Here is a 15,654-nt window from a genome sequence, read left to right as displayed (position 1 = left end):
AACAACCCCCTACCTCTCTTCCTTGTGCCCTACCTGGATTTGCACACATTTTTCCCCTTCTCCCTCTCGGTCCCCTTCCACCTGTTTCCTCCCTCCATCTTCACAATTTGCGATTCTTCTATCCTTATCTCGCACGTGTTGTCTTTTCATTTCTGGCCATTGTCCAAGCATCTGTCTATCAAAACCCACTCCCTCACCCATATCCACCTATCAGCCTCTTGACCCAATCTCTCTTCCAGCTTTCTCCTCCACCATAATCAGTCTGAGAAGAGTCCAGACCTGAAACATCACCTATCCATGTTCTCCAGAGATGCTGCCTGACTGCTGAGTTACTGCAGAGCTTTGTATCCTTTTTACCAGTAATATAATTCTTATATTGTTCTTTTTCCTATTTGGGTTTTGCATGCTTAAGGATTTGACTTGATATTGGTAACTTGTTGATTAAGTAAAGCATAATGCGATCAGTAACTTAAAATATTTACAAGTGAATGGCAACATGTATATAGATAGATAGATCCTTTATTGTCACTCAGACCTTTCGGTCTGAACGAAATTATGTTGCTTGCAGTCATACACAGAATCAATAATAACAAAACATGCAATAAACACAAATTAAACATCCACCACAGTGAGTTCACCAAGCACATCCTCACTGTGATGGAGGTAAAGTCTTAGTCTCCGTCTCTTCCCTCCTTGTTCTCCCTCTGCGCTGAGGCGATCGATCCAGGCCGAAGATGCCGCTCTCCAGTCCAGCGGACCTCCGTGGTGATGTCGCCGCCGCCGGAACGCCATCTCCGCTCCGAGACGGCCCGCCACAGCATCAGCTCCGGGCAGCCGCCCCAGCTCCAGGTCCCGCAGTCTCCGCTCCAGGCCGCCGCCCCAGCTCCGGGTCCCGCAGTCTCCGCTCCGGGCCCGCCGCCCCCGCTCCGGGTCCCGCTGTCTCCGCTCCGGGCCGCCACCCCAGCTCCGGGCCGCCACCCCAGCTCCGGGTCCCGCAGTCTCCGCTCCGGGCCGCTGCCCCAGCTCCGGGTCCCGCAGTCTCCGCTCCGGGCCGCCGCCCCAGCTCCGGGTCCCACAGTCTCCGCTCCGGGCCGCCGCCCCAGCTCCGAGTCCCGCAGTCTCCACTCCGGGCTGCAGGCCGCTGCCCCAGCTCCGGGTCCCGCAGTCTCCGTTCCGGGCCGCTGCTCCGGGTCCCGCAGTCTCTGCTCCGGGCCGCTGCCCCAGCTCCGGTTCGCGCAGTCCGCTCCGGGTCGCTGCCCCAGCTCCGGGCCGCCGCCCCAGTTCTGGTTCCCGCAGTCTCCGCTCTGGTTCCCGCAGTCTCCGCTCTGGTTCCCGCAGTCTCCGCTCCGGGCTGCTGCCTCAGCTCCGGGCCGCCACCCCAGCTCCGGGTCCTGCAGTTGCCGCTCCAGGTCGCGCAGTTTCGGGTCGCGCAGTCTCAGCTCCGAGCCCCGCTGCATCAGCTCCAGGCCGCCGCCGAAAGCCAGAACGCCGCACCAGCAAGTCGGGCCACCGCTGCCTTAGCCCCGAAGACGGCCAGCCTCTCATTGGTAAGTCCTGGCTGGCTCTGCCTCCGGAGCCTCGGGGTTGGTCGCAGGTTGGAGGCCGCCAGCTCCGCCATTAGGCCTCAGCGCAGACGGAGGCAGAGAAGGGGAATACAACACGAAAAAGTCGCATTCCCCCGAAGGAAGAGACAGAGAACATGTTTCACCCCCTCTAAAACAACCCAACAAACTAAAACTTAACCAAAACAAGACAAAAAAAAACAACAAAAAGAGAAAAAACAACAAAAAGTAAAGACAGACGGACTGCAGGCGAGCCGCCGCTGTTAACAGCGCCGCCACTTCCGGATGTTATATATAATGTTATTGTCAGTTCAGAAGTGCAAAATATGTCTTAGATTAAAAAAATAATGAGCTTAATGCAAGTCTGAAATCTAATAGACTTGCTTTTCTTATTTTCTCATTAATTTTTTACTTTAATGTTTTGGGGAAAGGAGGCAAACCAAGTACAGTTTGGTTTTATATTCACTTTTTTTCATAATTTTGGTTCTAATAGTATCAAGGTATAAAATAATACGAACATCTGTCTTTTGAAAACAGTGAAGATGATGATGATGAACATCTGTTCCAAGATCGTGATTATGACATCCCTCAACAGAAAGGTACAAAGAAGCTCTGTAACAAAGTTAAATGGATACCTGATGAGGTAAATCTGAATGGTGTAATTGAACATGTGCATGGCTTTTTGACTTGTAATCTGCAATATCAAGCTCATATCATTAAACCTATGCAGAAAATAATATTAATGTTAGTTTGATTGTAATCATAAACTGCTGAAGTACTAATGGAATAACCTGGTTTCTGTTTTAATTTCTTGCAGTTATACTATTTTGCTTTTGCAACATAAAAAAAAAATCATGCCTGTGCTAGTTTCTGTCATAATCCTTGTAGCTTTCATCTACTAATGATAATTGTCTTTTCCCCTTGTGTTAAGCAGGATGAGAAGTTAAAAAAGCTGGTAGAAGAACATGGTACAGAAGATTGGAATTTCATTGCTAGTAATTTTCTCGTAAGTTTTTTTTTTTCCCCCCCAGGCAGTTAATTTGTGATTTTACTTTGGAAAATCTTGATGTAAATCTGATTAGTGAAACCACTGATTAAAAGGAGTGCTACCGCTTCTGTTCTATTATAACTAAAATTTTCAAAAGAAAAGTATGGGGATATTCATTTTATATTTTCTGCAATCTTCAGTTCATTAATTTTAGTGGGTACATTTAATTACTGAAATAAGTAGGATGCATATGAATTACTTGAGCTTTTTTTCTCGGCTTTCAGAAAGCGGGAAACAAAACCGCCTAATTTTCATTTTCAAATAACAATTAATTTCATGATTTATTGTAATGCGTCGCTCATATAAATTTGATCGTGAATTTAAAAGGACAAATTGCCACAGTAGGAGTATAATTCTTTGGTACAAACAGATTACAGCAACATTTGCTGAAGTAGGGCATCTCCTTTTATTTATAAGATTGAAGGAGTGAGAAATAAGGGAATAATTTTTTATCACTTTAAAATCACGTTCGTAATTTCTTGAATCTCTCTATAAGTTTGATATTGAACTGCTTTCATATGCCCTTTGGAGTAGCACATTTCTTCCAGAAATTTGTGGCAATTCAATACATGTGGAGCTGAGTTGCACACTCCATGCTTAAGATTGTTATTTTAACAACTTTGAGGCATCTTTAAAATCTTTCTTGCGTAGAATAAAAAATGTCTTCGGCTAAACCTTAGAGAGCTCCATTATAATGTTATTCACTTGTACGTAACTGTTAAGAGCAATGCAAACCAACATTTTGAATATGATCATTAACATGAAGCTGAAGCTGCAGTAGGAGGCAGCATTGAGCAAATCTTCAAACTATGGGATGCACCGTGCAGTGGTTTGTAGTAAAGTAAATCAGAAGCTGTTGGATAGGGTATTGTGTTAATAGTCATAGAGCATGGAACTAGGTCTCTGGCCCACTGAACCATGTGTTTTCCAAGGCTACCAGGAGCAGAAGTAGATATTAGGCATCCTATCTAGATAGTGTAACGGCTGAAATGTGGGTGGGATAGAAGAGGTCTCTTGGCTCCACATCCAAAATGGCTGGAAGATATTGCCTGCATCTCTTGGGGGATCAGAGCCTGTTTTAGTTGTCAAATGTTTTCCAATTAGTTAGTAACTCAACTGCAAGTCCTTCTGTGTGCTATTAAATTCCTTAATGCTTCATTGAATTTATTATTGCATAAAACCCCCTTAACGTGTTTTTATTAATGAAACTACTTTAAAATGTCTGATCGAGAATTTAAAATTGATTATAGAATCGAACAGATGTTCAATGCCAGCATCGGTGGCAAAAAGTCTTGAATCCAGAATTAATAAAAGGACCATGGACTAAGGAGGAAGATCAAAAGGTAAGAGAATTTTGAACATGAAACTGCCGCAGGTGTGCAATACTGTACCAAATTTGTTAATTTGCCTATTTCAGATTCCAAGAATCTTTTGTGAATTTAAGTTGCCTAGCATGTAGCAACTTAAAAAAAAATTGTATCTCATTTATTTCTGAAAGAGATTGACAATGTGTTTGTGAAAGTGACTCCACACTCTTTTGAGTTTAATACAGTAGAGGTCATTCTAGAATGAATCTCGTAATTGTCCATATTTTTCACCTGAGCCGTATTAATTTTCTATGTAGAGATGTTTTGAAGAGCAAATGTTGTAATCTTAATGCAATCACTCCAAAAGGTCAACAAAGCATTTCTCTTGAAAATAAAATGTAAGTCATGGAGTGAGGAAACAAGCCCTTCGGCCCAACGTACCTACACCTGCCAACATGTCCCAGCTACACTCGTCCCACCTGTCCGCATTTGGTCCATATTACTCCAAACCTGTCCTATCCAAGTACCCGTCTAACTAAGTCTTAAATGTTGGGATAATCCCTGCTCAACTACCTCCTCTGGCAGCTTGTTCCATACACTCACCACCCTTTGTGTGAAAAAGCTACCCCTCAGATTCCTATTAAATCTTTTCCCCTTTACCTTAAACCTATGTCCTCTGGTCCTCAATTCACCTACTCTGGGCAAGAGTCTCTGTGCATCTACCCAATCTATTCCTCTCATGATTTTATACACCGCAATAAGAGGGAGAGTCGGATTTAGCTCTTAGGGCTAAAGGACTCAAGGGATATGGGATACTTATTTTAGATGATTGGCCATGATCATATTGCTGGCTCAAAGGGCTGAATGGCCTACCCCTGCACCTATTTTTCTATGTTTCTAATAAGATCCCCCCTTATCCTCTTGCGCTCCAAGGAATAGTCCCAGCCGACTCAACCTCACCCTATAGCTCAGACCCTCTAGTCCTGGCAACATCCTCATATATTTTCTCTGTACTCTTTCCTATAATATGGTGCCCAGAACTGAACACAATACTCTAAATGTGGCCTCGCCAACGTCTTATACAACTGCAATATGACCTCCCAACTTCTATACTCAATACTCTGACGATTGATGATGGCCAATGTGCCAAAAGCCTTTTTGACCACACGATCTACCTGCAACTCCACCTTTAAGGAAGCATGCACCAGCAACTGGGAGATCCAACAGGCTTTGGCAGACACTGGTAGACGGGATGGTAAAGAGGGTGTTTGGCACATTTGACCTTCATCTGTCAGGATATTGAGTACAGGAGCTGGGACATCATATTAGAGCTGTGTAATATGTTGGTAAGGTCACATTTGGAGAATGGTATGCAGTTATAGTTCCTCTGCTACAGGGAGGATGTTATTATACTGGAAAGGGTGCAGTGGAGATTTATGGAGGATTTTGCTGGGTCTGGAAGGTTTGTTGTAAGGAGAGTCTGGGTCTTTTTTCCCTTGAATAAGAATCTGAGAGGTGATCTTTATAGAGGTCTATAAAAATCATGATGGGCATAGATAAGGTGAATGGCCACAGTCTTTTCCCTAGAATAGGAGAGATTAAAACTAGGGGGCTTAAGTTTAAGGTGAGGGGAAATATTTTAAAGGGGATCTGACAAGCAACCTTTTTTGCACAGAGGGGTTGTGCATTTATGGAAGGAACATCCAGAGGAAATGATAGAGGTGGGTAAAATTACATTTAAAAGGCACTTGGACATGTACGTAGGTAGAAACCTTTGGAGGGATATGGGCCAATGGAACTCGCTTGGTTAGGTAATTTGGTCGGCATGGACATGTTGGGCTGAAGAGCCCATTTACATGCTATGACAGTGTATTTTTAAGATATGTATATCAAACATTTTATAAAATGATCAAAATCGTTTAAAATAATTAAATAATGAAATTAGGGATGAGGTACATTAAAGTAATCGAAAAAAGTAACACAAAAAAACTGAATTAATTTTTCCATTCCTGGTACAGGACTACTGCAGTGAATCTACCAGAATAATGCTTTGAGAATCTCCAGGCTCCACTGCTGGAGTTCGTTTGGAGTAGGCCTATACAGGCACTCCCAAACTTGCATAACAGGCGACTTGCGTAAACTCACTTGCATAAGCATTTTTTTTTAAACCCACTGTTTTATTCTCAGTTGCGCATCTCAGTTGTCTCGGTAGTAGTCCGCTGCACATTTGCACAAGCTGGTCTGCTGTTCTCGTGGATGCTCCCACGTGACCTCCACGTCAGAACTCCCACTTCAAATAGTAAATTTACACATGAGCATAGCACTTCCATTTCTGACTTGTAAAACATCTGACGTACGCAGGCCGCAACCCTTGCGTAAGTTGGGGAGCATCTGTACAGGTCACTTAGCAGAGAGTAACTGAACATTGACAATTTATTTTTTGGTTATTTCTGGTATATATAACGGCTAAAGTACTCTGTATGATATCGATGGCAATACTAATCCAGATCATTTAAGTTTTAAGCACTAATTTTAGCTTTTGATAAACTATTTCCATTGAATTTCATTAAAATTATGAGGTAGCTGAGAATTTAATGCGTTTTATTTTGTAAACTGCAGAGGAAATCGCATATAAAGAGTGTTAGTCTCTAATGTTGGTAGATCATCTGAATAAGTGAGGTTAAGTTACATTAGACCAGTAAGATTCTCAATCCCATAATAAGGTGATTTTAGTTGTATTGTTAGGGAGTTGAAGGTGGAATTCTGAAATTGTGTTTTCATAACTTACTTGCATGAGCTTAAAAATGAAAATATTGTGTAGGGAACAGAGAACAACAGAATGTGTACATTGTATCCTGGTATAGAATATATATAACAATGGCTAAAGTACTCGGTATGATATCGATGGCAATACTAATCCAGATCATTTAAGTTTTAAGCACTAATTTTAGCTTTTGATAAACTATTTCCATTGAATTTCATTAAAATTATGAGGTAGCTGAGAATTTGAAGTAGCGAAGAAATTTGAGAATAGCAAAATTGTATTCTATAATTACAAAATTATAGATTATATCTATAAATTACAAAAAATTAAATGAAAAATTACACATGTAATTTGCTTGGCATTGACAGCCCCAAGCAATCTCTTTTGCTTGTGGCTGTCAATGTTAGCAGATTGATTATGGTAAAAGAAAACAAATCATGACCAATGTTTTGTTTTCTTACTGCAATATAGTGAATCGGATGCTGGTGGTGTAACTTTTTAACTTTTTTTGTTCTGCCTTATCACAGGTAATTGAGTTGGTGCAGAAATATGGTCCAAAACGATGGTCACTTATTGCCAAATACCTAAAAGGCAGGATTGGAAAACAGTGTCGGGAAAGGTGGCACAATCATTTAAATCCTGAAGTGAAAAAATCCTCCTGGACAGAGGAAGAAGATAAAATAATATATGAAGCACATAAGCGTCTTGGAAATCGTTGGGCAGAGATTGCCAAGTTGCTTCCTGGAAGGTATGTTAAGTCGCTGATTACTATTTCAATTATTTTTTTCCAGGAAATTATCATTTGTTTCTTTGTGGATTATGTGACTGCACCAGATTCTTTTTCTAATGCTTGTAAATGTTCTCTCTGGGCAGCTACAGCAGGGAAGTCCATTGAATTTTATTATGATTGATTCCGATTCCATAATAAGATTCCTTTATGATCTGCCCAAATTATTTTTCCAAATAACATTGCATCAAACAAATGCAAAACTTTGAACAATTTTGTTCTTTTTCTGAAAAAAAAACATACTTTGCTTTTTGTTTGCAAATAATATTTGGCATGATCTTTAATTTATCTCCTCAAATTAATCATGTGGCATAATTGCCACCTCAATCTTTTGTCATTCATTAATTTTGGAATCATTTTCTCAGATAAATACCACTTCAGAATTGTTTTTAAATTGCTTGTCAGGCAACACAAATTGAAAAAGAAAGAGTTAACATTTTGGTTGACTGACTTGAGATAGCTAAAATGATCCTTTGTCTCGAACTTCATTATTGGCTTGGATTTTGAATGCCGTACTAAACTTGGTGCATGCGTCCGACAACTTGGTCATCAGATTAATTTAGGATACATGTAGTTTTGTCTGCAAACAGCTAATCCTGAGAATGAACATATGAATTTGGAGCAAGATTTAATTAGTCTCTAAAATGTCTTCTGCAATTTAATAAAATCATGACTGTCATAGTAACATTTTCACTATTTTCTTTTTCTCTCCCTTCCCCCTCAACCCTCTTCCCGCATCAAGTGATTTCAAGTTTTAAAACAACAGTGCTCAATGGTTTGGGTAGTATCTCTGGAGGACATGGATAAGTAGCTTTTCACATCTGGATCCTTCTTCAGACTGATTTTAGTTGGACATGAAATCGGGCAAAGAAGCAGGGGCAGGACAAGGCCTGGAAAATAAGGTGGATTCAGACGAGGGAGTCTTTTTATTGACAGATGAGCGGACAAACTACAGTCAATCTGAAGAAAGGTCCTGACCTGAAATGTCACTGATCCATTGAATTACACCAGCACTTTTTGTCTACTGTTCCCTGTTTCTAATCAGATATCTGTCTTTCTTCAAAAATCATTCAAGGACTCTGCTCTTGCCCTTTTGAAGAAGTGAGTTCCTAATATTCGCAACAGTCCTGATGAGAACATTTGACCCCATCTGTCTTAAATGGGTGATCCGTTATTTTTAATCAGTGACCCCTTGGTTCTTGATTATCCCACAAGTGGAAGCACCCGATCTATATCCACCCTGTCTTGACACCTCAGGATCTTGTATACTTCAGTCAAGACCCTCTTATTTTTCTAAACTTCAGGAAATATAAACCTTCATGACATACTGTGCCTGTTCTAGATATTAACTGCTGAGCTACTTTCAGTACATCAACATCCCTTTTTAAGGTAAGGAATTCAACATTGTATACTATATACGACAGATAGCACAATGGGCTAAGAGTTCGGCTGGCGACCGGAAGGTAGCCGGTTCAAATCGCGCTTGGAGTGCATACTGTCGTTGTGTCCTTGGGCAAGACACTTCACCCACCTTTGCCTGTGTGTAATGGAATGTAATTACGGCGGCAGGCGCGGGCACACCGCGACGCCCTGTGTCTCCCTTTCAAGGGAGATGCTAAAAATGCATTTCGTTGTCTCTGTACTGTACACTGACAATGACAATTAATTGAATCATTTCATTTTTTTTTTATATGTCATCTGACCAATGTCCTACACAAATGAAGGACCACGTCTCATTTTTTGTGAAAATCAAAAGAATTGCAAAAATAAAACCAAAATGTTTGTGGTTTATACCTCCAAGTCGAGATCAATGTTGTAAATCAAAAAGAGCAATCACCAGCAACGATCCCTGAGAACATCATTGTTCACCCACCGGTAGTCTGAAAAATAACTGTTCACTGTGATTCTCTGTTACTTAGCAATCTTCATATTCATGCAATCAGTATTGCTTTCTGCTATTTGATCAACTTGTTTTGTCAAAAGTTTTTAATTGTCATTTGTACCGAAAAACATTACAATCAAATTCTTCTTGCTGCAGCATAATAGGTCTGTAAACATAGTATTCATAGCTAACGCAATAACACAAAGTTCAATAAATTAATAAAATCCCAAATATTAGTGTAAAAAGGCCCAGCCCTGAGTGCAATCAAGACAGTTCATAGTCTAGTTGTTTTTTGTTCCGTTCAAGAACCTGATGGTTGTTGGGAAGAAGCTGTCTCTGAACCTAGAAGCCATGACTATCAGTCTATCATATTCCCGATGGCAGAAGTGAAATAAGAGCGTGACCAGGGTGGTGTGGGTCTTGATGATGCTCACTGCCTTTTTGAGGCAGCTCCTCCTAAGATCCCTTCGATGGTGGGCAGGTCAGTACCTATTACTTGGCCGTAATGCGGGTAGTCAATATACTCTCTACCATACCTGCAGAAACTCAAGAGAGTATTAAGGGCCTGTCCCACTTTGCGATTTTTTTTTTTTTTTTGGCGACTGCGAACGTCAGTAGTCGCCCTTAAACCGTCAAGTTGTACGACACTCCGCGTCACCTTCACGTCAAGCTACGACACTCCACGTCACCCGCCTTCACAACACAAGAAGGTTTCCCTGAAGTATAATAATCACATTGGAAATTAACTTATCTACATTAAATCTAAGGACCAATAACTTTTTAAGAAATAAATTGTTTATTTAACGTCAGCTTAAAAATAACATCATATTGAAAAACAACAATTTGTTTAACAAGAAAGGTTTAACTGCAACAAAAGTAAATATATAACGCCATATTTTAAAGAACATCATACTTATGCAATATTTTTATTCAACAACAATAGTCAGATCTGACAATAACATTACAATTTACATCAACTTCAACAAGTCAAAGATCTTTTTTTTTTCCCCACTTTAGAAATAACATCATTTCAGATGTTCTTAATAATGTACTTTGTACATTTATGTACTTTTGTACTTTTCATTCTTTATGGGCACTTTGCCCCTGGCTATCTTCAGCCAAATAATCTAAAAAGTTTTGAAAGTCGGCGCTTTATATATCCGCGTCACCCGCAGGACACCATACATCAGCGTGTGACAGGGCGCAACACATGATAAGACACCCAGATGTCGCCTGAAGATTTTGAACATTCCAGGGGCGGCAGGGAGACACCGCGCGTCACGCCCGACCACGCCGCGACAATCTCTTTTCAGGCAGTCGCCAAAAATGTCACACAAGTGGGACAGGCCCTTTAGTCAACATACCAAATATCATCAATCTTCTAAGGAACTCGAGGTATTGATGTACTCTCTTCATATTTGCACCAATGTGCTGGGCCCAGGACAAATCTTCAGAGATATGCTTACCCAGGAACTTTAAGTTGTTGACTCGTTCCATCACTGATATGTTGATGATATGTGGATCCTGGTCCCCCCTTCTTCGAAAGTCAACATCAGCTCCCTGGTCTTACAGACATTGAGAGCAAGGTTGTTCTGGCACCATTCAATCAGATGATCAATCTCCCATTCAATCAGATGATCAATCTCCCACATTTTAATTTGTGTTTATTGTGTGTTTTTGTCATTTTGTACTACATGTAGGACTGCAAGGCAACAAAATTTCGTTCAGACCGCAAGGTCTGAATGACAATAAAGGCTACTTTGACTTTGACTTTATACTCTGACCCATCATTACCCGTAATTCTTTGAACAACGGTGGAGTCGTCGGCGAATTTAAAGATGGAGTTGGAACGGTATCTGGCTACACAGTCACGGGTATAGAATGACTAAAGCAGGGGACTGAGTGCACAATTTTGAGGTGTCCCTGTTCTGATGGTTATTATTTTGATAGGTGGTACCTTATCAAAAGCCTTCTGGAAATCCATGTACGTCATGTCTACTGCAACATCCTAATCAAATCTTGGTATTCACATCAAATATTTCTAACAAATTTAACTATTTTCTCTTGATCCAACAGAGACAGTTACTAAATTCATTTTTCTCTTTTTAATACATTTCCCATTGCCAAGGTTAAACTGATTGCTTTTTAGATGATTATCCTTTCCCTTGTGTTTCAAAAAGTGACAATTACTGTTTTCCATTCCTCTGATAACATCCTGTATCCATAGAGCATTTAAAGTTTATGATCAATAGACAATAGACCCTTTTTATTTTTTCCCTGCCCACTTGCCTTGTACTGTGCTTTATAGAACTCTCTTGGATTTCCAATATTTCTACTCTTTTGGATTTCCATTATGCCGAAAGAACATTGTGGTGTTAACTTTGCTGGATTTTCCATATACATGTCCCCCCTGCATCATCCTTGTGAAAATGTGAAAATAGGTGGAATGTTTTTTTACGTTATCTATTAACAGCATCAGTGTTTAAAGTAATGATTTAAAAACAAAAAAAACGTGAACATTTTAAAACTTTGACATGAGAATGTAAATTCCTTTAACAAAAGGAGTGTATTTTGCTTTTTTTGGAAAATTTCCAATTATTTTGTCTGTAGAAGGTCCGCTTTACAGTTTGTGTAATAACAATTAACAGAACTTCAACATTTTTTAATGCAAATATGTTGAATTAAATTTGTACAGAACAGATAATTCAATCAAGAACCATTGGAATTCCACAATGAGAAGAAAGGTTGAGCAAGAAGGATATCTGCAAGAGGCACCCAAATGTGACTTGCTTCCAAGTATGCAGCAACAGAAAGTACCAGCTAGGACTCCTCTGAACCCAGTGCAGTTTCCGAATCAATTTTTCATTCCCGTGTCTTCTCAAGTAAAATATGCACTTTTCTTAAGCAATTTATGAATTCATATGCAACAGCGTTATTGATGTTGACTTTTATATAAATGTTTTAAGGATTGTGAAATGAAATTGCAATATCCTGTTTTTTTGTTTTTTTTAAAGGGCCTTAGACATCCATACTCTGCTTCAGAAGAATCTTGCATAGATAATGCAACCACAGGATTAACTCAAGTAAGAGCAATACATTTTCTCAGAATTCATGAGCCTTTTAATGAGGTTTTAATATTCTTACACGTTTGTACTAATTGTAACTGATCTACTTGTGATTATACATATGTCAATAGCATAACGTTATTAATATTGGCATTTTTAGAATGAGATTATTGAAAAGTTTCTGGTATTTTTACAAGACCGTGAGTGCACTGCTGTATCAGTTTAAATGATACCCTACCTTGTCTAGGTTATTCATGATGCATCACATGCCTGAATCCACACAACAAGCGTATTATTCAAACTCTGTGGTAATTTCTCATTTAACTTTATTTCAAATTACATTTATCAATATGTAGAATATTTAGTCACTTTCTAATCCATTTCTAAAATGCTACAACTATTATACTACTATTATACGGTTGTCTTTGACTTAAGCAGTCTTATAAACAAAGTAAATGTCCACTGCAAAAAGGCATTATACTGGCATTATCGCTTGATGCTATTACTTCATGATTGATTAACCCTGTAAAACGATTATATTTTTCCACAGTACCACTTTAAAAAACTTTGTATTATTGATAACCTTGTAAGTTTGTGCACTTGAATGATAAAGCAACATATCTTCATCTCTCTTCCTGTCACTCTCCATTTTTGTTCTCTCTCTTTTTTTTCTCTTGTTACATGTTCATTTCAGCAACCACATATTGATGACGATCCTGATAAAGAGAAAAGAATAAAGGAACTTGAACTCCTCCTAATGTCAGCAGAGAATGAAGTCAGAAGGAAACGAGTAGGAGCTGTAAGGATTCTGTACACTCACAGCCTTAGAATTGCTTAGCCTTTTTCATCTTAGTCTTACTATTTCATTCATGTTTTCTTATTTTGCTCTTTAGTTGTGATTGTTTCCACTAACCTAGATTATTGAATATTTTATTCAAAATTAATATACATTGAAAAATGCTATTTTTGTGTGATTACAGTTTAGACAAAGCAGTTTTTATAGGTTTGTAATTTGAAGATGATTTTTGTGTGATTGCATTGCTGTGTTTTACACGTATAATAAATTGCTTAATTAAGCGTTTATTTATTTTTTTTAAACACATATTTTACAAATAGGTATCTGTTTTAATCACATGGTCCTTTTATGCATTGCTTCAACCAAATTTCTTGGCAGGGGTGTGCCCAAGCTAGGAACAGTGGAGATTTTGAGGGTAAGAAAGTGTGTCTGAGACAGTTGAAGTTAGTTTAGGACTGAGAATTGGAAGGATTAAGGTAGAGGTTGTTACTTCTGTTGTAATGTAAGAAATAACTTTAAAATGTGTGATCACTATTTTGAAATGTGAGAAGGTAATTTTGCACTTTGATCATAAACTTTGAATTTATGATTTACATTTAATGTTTATTATTATTTGTTAAATCTTTTAGGAAGAAATCAATAATTGTCAGTTGAGGTAATGCACAAAATTAAATTAAATATGAATGTAATGTTAACTGAGTGCAGGTTGTTTGCTTTAATGCATGTTTCCCTCATGCAAATTGGATATAACATGATTGAATAAGGAACACTTTCTTACGTAGACTGAATTGGTTACACCGCAATTCCGATCAGAAGTGCTTAAAAGTTACTTTGGAAATTCATAAACCAAAAAAAAGGTGTCCAGGAAATTAAAAAATCTGTTTCCATGTAACTTCCCTACATTAATAGGATATAATTGTCACTTCAGAGCACGGCTAATACTCTTAACTGTATGTGGTCATTGAAATTGACAAGCAGTCACTTGTATTGACACGAACATTTGTAGCTTGGAGTGAAAAAAAAACTAGTTACTACTTAAAAGAAACCTTTATTTTTGAAGATCCTCTGGGGAAAAAATAGCTCTGTTTGAAACTCTCTGGCACCTATTGACAAAATTGTTTTGTAACAATTTTCCATAATGTAAGTCTTAGGAATAGGACTTTTATAATATGGCAGAACATCCTGTATTAAGGTTGCCAATTTAGTAAGCTTGGGGACATTTTGTGTAGAGGGGGAAGGAGGTTCTGCTTCTTGTCCTAATCTTTATGATGGCTTGGGGAGGATCCAGGTAGTAAATATATTTTCCAGTATGTAGTTCAGATTCAAAATTGGGATTTGAGAGTCTTTGTGGTTCACCAACCTTTTTGATTTTTTTTGCTGAACAGGATTGATGGGGGAGGGGGTTGTACTTATAATTTCACATATAGATTTTCAGCGGGCATTTAATAAAATATATTGAAATTATAGATGGGTTAGAAAAATTGAAGCCAGCCAGTTGAGTAAGGGGTAATTGATGACATGGGTAGGAAATCGGCTTAAAGCCAGAAAGTAAAAAGTCATGGGGAATGTTTTTACCAGATTGCAGAATATGCAGTATTATCTAAGGGTTGGTATTTGGACCTTTTTTTTTTTGTAATTTATATTTCCACTTGCCTACCCTGTCTGTTTTTGTCTTTGCATTCCTGGAACTGCTCTCATAATTTTCTCGCAACCTAAAGTGTGGTGATCAGAATTGGATGCAATCATTTATCTGTAGAATAACCCATCTTTTTGGGGGGTTTGCATAACTCCCTGCCTTTTACCTAGTGCCTCAATATGAAGTTTGCGATCTTGAATGCTTTGCCGATAGCCTTTTCAACCAACTCCGCCAAGTTTGTAGATTTATGCACATATGTAGTGCCGTCTTCCTGGTGCTATAGCTACTTTAGAATTGTACCACCAGTCTTTAGTTTCTTATAGACACTAGAGTCTGAAAAAGGGTCTCAACCCGAAACGTCACCCATTCCTTCTCTCCAGGGACGCTGCCTGTACCGTTGAGTTAAGGGCCTATCCCACTTGCGCGTCCTTGGCTCGCAAATTACGCGACCTCGTGGTCGCTTGAGGAGTATAGGCACCGTATGGCCACGCGGGGCCGGTCCCACTTAGAAGTGCGGAGGGGTATGTAGTTGTGCGGGGCTGGTCCCGACATTGCACGGGGCTCCGAAATTCTTGCAGTGAACGAAATCTTCACGCGCCAACGACCTGTCGCGGAACTGATGGCCAAAGTGGGACAGGCCCAAGACCCTGGTGCGACGCAACGTCCCACCTTCAACAGCAGCAGAAGCAGGCAAACGATCGCCGAACTCGGTCTGGGGCTCACGGCTGTTGGGGTCTGGATCCGCCACCACTTCTACTCCCAGAACGGGGCCAAGAAAATTGAAGATAGACACAAAATGCAGGAGTA

At 39.5% G+C, this 15,654-nt stretch overlaps 1 protein-coding gene across 4 annotated transcripts in view; it reads left to right on the top strand.

Annotated features, from left to right (window-relative positions):
- Positions 1-15,654, top strand: part of mybl1 (v-myb avian myeloblastosis viral oncogene homolog-like 1) — a 46,744-nt gene that overhangs the window by 4,362 nt on the left and 26,728 nt on the right. Inside the window, exons 2-8 of one of the 4 annotated variants that reach the window (XM_055634393.1) lie at positions 2,100-2,161; positions 2,497-2,568; positions 3,861-3,953; positions 7,209-7,429; positions 12,046-12,232; positions 12,365-12,433; positions 13,110-13,214. In XM_055634393.1, coding sequence (XP_055490368.1) covers positions 2,105-2,161; positions 2,497-2,568; positions 3,861-3,953; positions 7,209-7,429; positions 12,046-12,232; positions 12,365-12,433; positions 13,110-13,214 — 804 coding nt within the window. In that variant the 5' untranslated portion in view covers positions 2,100-2,104. Of the gene's footprint in view, positions 1-2,099; positions 2,206-2,493; positions 2,569-3,860; positions 3,954-7,208; positions 7,430-12,045; positions 12,233-12,364; positions 12,434-13,109; positions 13,215-15,654 lie in introns of all 4 variants that reach the window. The other 3 variants (XM_055634391.1, XM_055634392.1, XM_055634394.1) reach the window with 3 other exon arrangements.

Source organism: Leucoraja erinacea, chromosome 4, assembly GCF_028641065.1.
Source record: "Leucoraja erinacea ecotype New England chromosome 4, Leri_hhj_1, whole genome shotgun sequence".
NCBI lineage: Eukaryota > Metazoa > Chordata > Chondrichthyes > Rajiformes > Rajidae > Leucoraja > Leucoraja erinaceus.
Note: the sequence above shows the minus strand (reverse complement) of the source record. Positions and strands in the feature narration are given on the sequence as shown.